The following is an 8,517-nucleotide window of genomic DNA, read 5'->3' as shown; positions in this document are numbered from 1 at the left end:
TTTGGTTTGGGACTGTAACATATTGTTTGTCTTCCATCATACTCAACACACTCTCTGTATCTTTTTTAGGACCTTTGAGCATGCCTTTGTCAACCGTAGATGATGTGTATTGCAAGTATTCTGTTGAAATCACCCACGTGAGAAGTCAGGTCATATCTTGACACTCTCTCCGGAATGTTTTGCAGAAAGAACAGCACATCTGTGCTTTGTGTTGCTCCTCAACTTTGCCTTTCGTTGTTTTGCAATTATATCAGAATAAGAAAAAACGAAAAGAAACGAGGGACAAAAGAGAGATTGGTTTTTCTTGGCATTGCACTCAATCACGCGTGGGATTTGCAGACAATTTTAATTAAAAACCCTTTGTTCTTTGAAACCTTACAAAGGGAAATAAATGTTGAAACGAGATTTGGGTGGCTTGTTGCTTTGTTCATTATCTAAATACAGACATTTTAACAGGAAAGTGGCCTCAACCTCGCACACTGCTGCATATGTTCACAAAAGGAACGAAATGGATGGTTTCCGCGAAGCACTTCATCGCGTGTCTTTAGAGAAGATGTTGTAGGAAGATCACAGCGGAGATCTGTCCTATTGTTCAGCTGTGCGGATTTGATTCTTTTCCTTTTTGATCACTGAATATCAGAATAAAGTGTGAAGAAGGACAACTAAAAGGGAAATTGTGAAAAGATGAAACGAAGGCACAATCTCCGCATTTTGGATACTCTGATCTTGAAAGGAAAGGGATACAAGATCTGAACAAAGGGATTGCTGCAATAACAAGCTAATTTGTAGTTTTTCCCTATGGATTCATTTTCCAGTCATTAACTCAGTCCATATAAAGAGTGTGCAATTATCGTTAGAGTCTTCTCACAACACTACTAGCACACGAAATTCACTCATTTCCGCACAGCCTTCCTCTATCACCAACACAGTAGTATTTCACCGCTTTCCACACTTCACGCGGCAAACAATTATGGAGAGAATGTTCGAAGAAGATGAGATTGAGCTCTGCAGTGAAGGTTTTCAAGAAGAACGATAGTGATGATACAGTTCTGGACGTTGTTGTTGATGAGGTCTATGAGAATGAAGCAGACGATGCTAAAGATGATCGCGCAGGGACAAATCCAATTTCAAAAATTTTTGCCGTACAACGTCACTACGAGCCGCTCTTGGTTGGGCCAGAGCGACACTTTGAGAGCAGAAAATTGCAATTCGAGACTAGGATCGTGCCAGGTAACAGACAATCCCAAGGCGAAGCGATCATCGATATCATACGACTCGCTACGCGCAAACTTCATCCAGATTGCCAAATTGAGTACATACCATTTAAGTATCTTCGGCTACATAAGCCTTCGACGATGCTTACGGAGGCGGAATATAGGGCGTTGAATGCTTTTGCACGCCTTTGGAATAGCTATTGACACTTGTCAATGAGTCTTGCGCTTACGGAGGATGACCTCTGTTCGTGATATGTTCATTCTGGGATCGAGACCGCTACATTCTTTTTCCAGACTTTTTGAAGACTTTGCAGCGTCAGTTCTCAACCGCATTCTGAGAGAAGAAATTCTATCTCTTTCGGTGCTAGGGAAAGCCGAAATCAAGGCACACAACAGTAAGGTAGGGACGGACGGCAGGGGTTACATACCTCGTGCTGACGACGAACAAGAATGACGAGGTAGCAGGAGTCTAAGTTGGGCGAACAAATTCAATGCAACAAAGATTGAAAGATCATCAAATCAATCTTGCCATCGCAACGCATACCTCAGATTCTTTTGCGCGCATCGAATTGCATTTCTATCAATCTGCGGCGCGAGAGCTTCATTACGGCGGAGAGCTGTATTGCATCCCGTCAATCAATTCTAATCTAATATCACAGGGTGACTTCCTCCTTAAACTTTTCGCAGAGCTTACCTGACTTTCACTCACACGACCTTTTCTTTACAATCGCAATAGACGCGCATGACCATGTCGCAGTAATTGAGGCTTTGTTCTCTTGCATCACGGGCGAATTCCTATTGAAACAAGCTTTTCTGGAATTTCAGGCCGGTTCTGGCATGCCACTGGCCAGTCACATTGATTACAACTCCACCACTTGTATGGAGAGACTGGAACGCTTCAACTAAAAATGCCGAAAATGTTGCAAACCCCACCCTTTTTCCAATGATACTTGAACTTCGCAATTTGTATTTACGGTACGGATTGATCTACTTCGCAAGGAAGACTAAGTAAGTCTTTGTAGTTCGCCGAATAAAGAAGCTAGATTTACAGTATTTCGTTTCGAGAAGTAGTCGCGATTTTGCTGCACTAAATGAGGATCGAAAAAGGAGGTAGAGCAAGACTACCGCCACAATTATGCCGCATGTATGATAGAGGTAGCAAGATTGCTAAATTAAGGTTGAGTGTTGCGCGAATAGTTGCTGTGCCCAAAAATGACAGATGCCAATACTTCTCGACTGCTAGCGAGTACCACTTGAGGCTTGTGAGAACACAGACTCGTAAATCGAGAGAAGCGTGCTGTAGGTTGATAACAGCCATTTTGGACGACATTTCATTACCACGAAAACAAATGGAAAACATCCTGAAGGTAAATTTTTCCGAACTTTTAGAAAAAAGACAAATAGACAAGTTAAAACTAGTGAAGCTCTGAATGTCATCCGTTTGCAGGCAGCGAATCTCAATAAAGATAATGAGTTGCCCTTATTTGTCTCTCTTCAATTGCTCATCGGAGATCCAGATTCAAAGGTGAGTCGATTAACGTCGAGAACAAGCGGCTAGAAATATCAGCTTATACATCACAATCTTTGATACCAACAGAGTGATATATTTCTCGACACTCCACGACACTTCCCCGAAATACCTTGAGATCCATGGCGGGTTGGAGCTTTAAATTGAAAGATTTGGATGTGGATTACAATACGTCAAACTGTCCGGGAAGTAACAAAAGAACAAATATAAATGGACTGTTCTTCTTTAAAAGCTCTTTCTCTGATTCGAAACAAATTTCCATCGAAGAAAATGGCAAGTGCGTCTGGCAGAAAGGTTGCTTCATTGCGGCTCTAGCAAGGAGGACGACAGAGGTTTGTAAGTGCTTTCAGGAGAAGTAGGATTAGTAAGCTTGAAACACAATCCCTTTACTTAACATCTTTGCGAGTAGTACCATGCTGAGAGATCAGCAAAAAGGGTTGTCAGGCATAGTGACTCAAAAGAGCGGTTACAGAGAGTTGATCGAGGGCGATCTTCCGGCTTCAATACAAGGCAAGACTGTCGTTGTGTGTCCAAAGAAAACCACAGTTCCAGTGTCACCACAGACAAGAAAGTACTTTGAACGAAAGACAGGGAAGAAAGAATTTGTAAGTTTCCTCTAGAAACTCTTTGCCAATTTTTGGTTCTAACTTTTCTAGTATACTAGTACTTTGTTAAGCTTATTTTGGGCTTTTCTTGCCCTTTGTGGGATGGTACTAGCTTCTCAGCAGAGGTAAGCGCCCCTCTCAAAGGAGTGGGCATGTCGCTATATTCCACTACTTTGAATACATGGGTTCCAATATCAGCGAATTTTCGCTTTAGAGAGGTCGTCTCGCGTTTCACTGTATTTGCTGGCCAAGCAGCCATTATCGCAAGACAATCGCGCACGTTTGACAACGACCATAAAGCTCCAAACCATACTTCCGAGGCTAAATCAGACGATGAAGAAGATGTTCCAGAATGCCAAATTTCCAAAAGAACTTTACCCTTAAAAGGATAATCGCCAAGGATTGGTGTACGAGGTCAAAGATCGCCTACAATCCTCATTCCGAGAAGGATGTTAAGGATGTGGTTTCCAGATGGAACCTACCGGCAAGGTCTTCCACTCTCTGTAAAAATTGAAGCTAAGAGAGCCAGATCACCTGAAGAGGTGAAAATATTTCTTCGTCTTGACAGCACAGGACAAAGTGACAATGCAGGTAGATGGTGTAATGCGCTACGATATGCAAAAGATGGTTTGCCTCCGGCGGCAATTTGGCGCTACATTCAGGAATTACAAAGAGAAATGCGAAATCTTGATGAAGAGAGTCAAGTCGACAAGATGCTGTAGCACCATAGCAAGGGTTTGAAATGGAAAAGTCCAAAATGTTGCCAAATGGCGTTTTCTTATTCGTTGTGTGCTATTTGTAAGCCCAGGAAAAATTGTTAACAGGTGCAGGTCTAGCTAATTGTCGACATAGACACATCTCGCTGCCAGAACAATTTTTGGCCCCTTTTTGATGAAAATGTGTTTGTTCTTCCTCTTCAATCCCTTCTACCAGTACCTACCGGATAATATGTGGTGGGCAAATCTATGATATAGGCATAAAATTCGCTCAAAGTTAAGCTCTTCCGACGATGAATCGATTTGAACGTGGGCGTCAATCGCTTTAGCTAGAGTATTTGTATTTGTATTTGTGCATTGATTTGCGTCTGGTAGACATGTGCGCCTTCTAAAAAAAATTACACGCGTTAGAGACACGTCCTTGTCTTTGTGTAGGAGGTCTGCCATTGGCGGGCAACTTCATGATTCATCATGAGACTGAATAGTACCCATAGCATATTTCAATTACATCATTCTCTAACGTCCTCTCTATTCGGCACTTTCTTCCCAAGAAAAACGCACATGCATTTCATAGTGTCATTAATCACGTCTAGCAGACTATTAAAGCTACGCAAGGCAAACCATCTCTTGAAGTAGGAGAAGCTTGTGAAAATTTGATTCATTCGGGTGCCAGCCGTCAAGACAAGAAACATTCAAGCGACCGACATTTTTTGTGTGAAACCAGACGATAGCGTTCGCCAAAAAGTCTTTTTAATGTAATGCTCAGCCTATGTAGTAACGAAAATAAGATTCAGCGTCTAAACCTTGTGACAGACTTTGTGCACAACATGTTTTCATCATCGAAGAGAGGCACAAGTCGTTCAAGACATCGTGCGCTGTATCGTAATTCACCAATCTGACACCATGTTCGACAAACAAGCTGCTAATCTTCCATTATACAATATTCGGGAACATGAGTACAAGGTCAAGTAAAATCTCGTAATGTTCTTCAGATGTTTCATGAGTAGCTTTCATCAGTCTAGAAGACGAAAGACGGCGCAGTTGCATGACACGTAGGTCTTGAACGAGACTATCAAATAGCATTATACACCGCCTTGAGTAAGAAAAATGTAAAAGGAGCGGTCCCGTTTTGGAAAAGACGCAATGAATAAAATCAGACACTAGTGACACAGCTTGATGATTCGTTTGATTTCGGTCGAAGAAATTCCATCAGACTACTTGCTAGCTTTCTGCTTTCGCTGGATATAATTCCACATCTCTTTTGTAGGTTTTTGACTTCTAGTGTAACTCAGAATATTATACCAAATCCCTTGATTCTGACCGACATCACTACTATCAAGTCTGACTAAAATTTTGACCTCGTCTGCTGTTCTTGCTGTCTTCCTTTCAATTTTGACAGATATTCGTTGTCCGCTGGGATAATTGAGTTCTGAAAACCATTTAGACACCACTTTTATAGGTATGAATATCCTCGGGCTGCCACGACCATAAGTGTGTATTCTCCGCGATGAATTAGACGGTAGCGTTCGTGGAAGAATTTTGAATGCAGGATCATCTTCGTCAAGCTCGGCGCTTGGTACTAGCTCTGCGAGTTTGGATACATCGTGAGCGTCTGTCTGGAATTGTGCTTTTCCCTCTAATACAGCTTTGCTTGCCAGCTTAGTAAACTTCGACAGTTCAGTTCCCAGACGGAAATCAGCAAAGACTTGAACCCATCTGCCTAGTGAAGTGGAGAAGATCATCAATCCAACGCCTTTCAAAGATTCTACCATATCTGCAGGTAAACCTGGTACTTCCCACAATGGTTGATTGGAACCGAAATCTAATTTCAGAAAGAACTGCAGATGAAGTGAGCTTTATACCAACGGCAAGGTAATAAATTCCCAGATATACTCACAAATTCTTTTTCCCCATTCACCCTTGAAAAAAGTGTTCTTACATCATCGGCAAAAGGTAAAGGCAGGCGTTCCCCATCATTTAGAAAAGCTATGATTGCGCGACCCTACCGAGAAAAGGGTAAGCAGCCCATTAGTAGCTCCCCAACATCCTTCTCTTTTCCCAAAAATCGAGAGGTTGATCTGCTGTGTTCCTCGATTGCGAATTTGAGCGGATGATGCCAGATTTATAATCAGTAAACTGCGCGCGAACATCTTTGAGTAAGTGAAACTTACAATCTCTTGGCTAACTTTTCCTTTGGAGGATATCTAATGAGCCGATCAGCAAATTTTAAAAGCCACTTTGTGCGATGGAAGATTGAATGGAATTGGAGATGGATCTGAGAATAAAGCAAGGTTAGTCTGTTGCCATTGCAAAGTTTTCAGGGACTCGACGAGCAGCAATTGAAGTCCAAAACTCACATCCAGATCTTTTAGAAGTAATTTCAACCCACCATACATCTTTTGATACGATTGAGGCATACTGAGAAATAAATCAGTCTGGAGGATTATGGCTATCAGTAATGCAGCATCGGCTTTCAAGAACGTTTATGACACTTACTGCTTCACTTATTCCTCCTACTAGCAATTGTGTCGATAAAAACAGAGGCTGTTGAGTATCGTTGTCGACTTTGCAGCGCTTAGAAAGAAATAAGTAAACTAAAATAAGTATACTGTGCTTCTTTGTAATGAGAGGGAAATAATATTACTTACTTTCAGAATCTCTTGCAAACAATGTTTTGGTATGAAGAAGCCTCCAAAATTACTCGCCTTCCAAGAAAAAAATGTTTACTTTTGCTTTTTTAGATTCTGAGTTGGAACTCTTTTTCAATAAGAACAAGAATTCGGAAAAAATGTAAGAATGTGCCGCAACAACGAGATTTGTAAGTTAGGACAACACTTACCCTGATTGTAGTAGTCGTGCAACCTCTTTGAGATACAGCGTATACAGGCGATTGTACTCATCTTTGATCTTCTGAAGCTCAAGTCTTCAGTGGATATATGCTTTAGCTCGTATGATTCAAGATAGTTCACCAATTTGTCAGAGAACTCACGAGTTTTGGTCACTTCCACACAGAATGCCGTAGTAGAGATACGTATTGTGTAGAGCGCAGGCGATCGGTGCAACAGAAGGATTGGGACGGAGTTTGTCCTGTTGTGAATAGGATTGGGCCTGTTCCATACAGGGAGTGGAGTTGAGTCCGATATAGGACACAGCAGGCAGACTGATCTCTGCGCGGAAATGCAGGTAACTTTTGTCTTTTCGATATGTTCCTAAAAGGCATGACAGAAATGCTTCGAAAATTGCGCAAACCCAGTTCGATTCTTTAGAGGGAAGAATAAGCGGTCAAAATCGTATCAACATTTCTGGCCAGAATGCAGAAACCGCTTACCTTGCGATGGTGCTGTAAGAATGTTTGCAGGCAGAAAGGACAAGGAACCTTCTTTTTCTAACTCGAATGCGGCATACCGATGAAAAAAGCTTTCAAGACGTCGCTTGTGTTCAACCGCTATACACAGCTTTGGCAATCTCTGCATAGTGACTTTTGAATCTGTGCAGTAAAGACTAGGATCTACCGACATAAACAGCAGATCATGTAAATTTACTAAAGATGGATTAAGGAATATATAACTCTATATGCTTTCTAATATCGAATTTTTAGTACCATCAAAAATTTTACCCCGCATCGACCGGATAAGTTTTATAAAGTATTCTTGATTCAAATAACAAAACTCTTACTGTATGACGGATCATCTTAAGTGATAAAAATATATATAATCGCAATTTATCTGAAATCATCTACCACTTCTATTCTTTTTAATCTTGAAATAACCGCTTGATCGTCCGTTCAAAATCGACCGTTAAGATCTCATAAAGCAAATATGACGGGTATTATAGCACGTTGATAGGGAATAAGTATACTTTTTCCTTACGTCATTGTGGTATTTGCATATCCCAGACAAAAGCAATTGATAGTGATCGATTGTGATCTTGTATTCACTTTCTCGTAATTCAACGGAAAATGCGTGGGTATTTAATATCGTATGCTTCACTCTAGCTATACGCAGCTTCTTTCTATCCTTTTCCCTTATGGTCTCCTTTATCACAGATTTCAATATTCATCAGTAAATGATCAAGCTTTTTTGGTTATACTTACTTCTGATGATATCATCCGGATAATCCTATAGTGAACCCGGCAACACTACTAATATAGCAATTTTTATCTTTTACGAGAGGATCGGTAATGACGTATTTTTGAGTATGATCACGTCATGAAAATTGATTTTGAACTTTTTCCTGATGACTTTTTTATCAAATGCTCCTATTGTTTTTACTATACTATTATTGATCACTGTATCTAGACCGCCAGTATTTTCGATAATATATGTGATTAATCACCTTCTTTTTCTTTACGCGTCATTCAAATCCAATTGACAAATATATAAAGATATATTTTTAGATTCTAACATTTTGCACAATTCATTCTGAAGTGATTTGATAGCACCATCTCCTTAGCT

General features: G+C 40.7%; 3 protein-coding genes across 3 annotated transcripts; 2 read left to right on the top strand and 1 right to left on the bottom strand.

Moving 5' to 3' along the window:
- Nucleotides 1-856: 856 nt before the first annotated feature.
- On the top strand, nt 857-1,418 carry FA14DRAFT_184004 (uncharacterized protein; the record flags this gene model as incomplete). The annotated part of the gene is made up of 1 exon (XM_025501359.1): nt 857-1,418. The coding sequence occupies exon 1, from the start codon at nt 993-995 to the stop codon at nt 1,416-1,418; it is 426 nt and encodes a 141-aa protein (XP_025351602.1). The 5' UTR covers nt 857-992.
- Nucleotides 1,419-3,155: 1,737 nt separating this feature from the next.
- On the top strand, nt 3,156-3,739 carry FA14DRAFT_158847 (uncharacterized protein; the record flags this gene model as incomplete). Its single annotated transcript, XM_025498000.1, has 2 exons — nt 3,156-3,347; nt 3,407-3,739. The coding sequence occupies 2 exons, from the start codon at nt 3,156-3,158 to the stop codon at nt 3,737-3,739; spliced, it is 525 nt and encodes a 174-aa protein (XP_025351601.1).
- A 1,523-nt stretch (nt 3,740-5,262) lies between these two features.
- On the bottom strand, nt 5,263-7,536 carry FA14DRAFT_183998 (uncharacterized protein; the record flags this gene model as incomplete). Its single annotated transcript, XM_025501358.1, has 9 exons — nt 5,263-5,901; nt 5,961-6,065; nt 6,235-6,267; nt 6,421-6,498; nt 6,560-6,657; nt 6,712-6,752; nt 6,903-6,986; nt 7,053-7,272; nt 7,392-7,536. 9 exons carry the CDS (start codon nt 7,534-7,536, stop codon nt 5,278-5,280), a joined length of 1,428 nt encoding a protein of 475 aa, XP_025351600.1. The 3' UTR covers nt 5,263-5,277.
- Between the last annotated feature and the right edge of the window lie 981 nt (nt 7,537-8,517).

Source organism: Meira miltonrushii, assembly GCF_003144205.1.
Source record: "Meira miltonrushii strain MCA 3882 unplaced genomic scaffold FA14scaffold_11, whole genome shotgun sequence".
Classification (NCBI taxonomy): Eukaryota; Fungi; Basidiomycota; class Exobasidiomycetes; order Exobasidiales; family Brachybasidiaceae; genus Meira; species Meira miltonrushii.
Note: the sequence above shows the minus strand (reverse complement) of the source record. Positions and strands in the feature narration are given on the sequence as shown.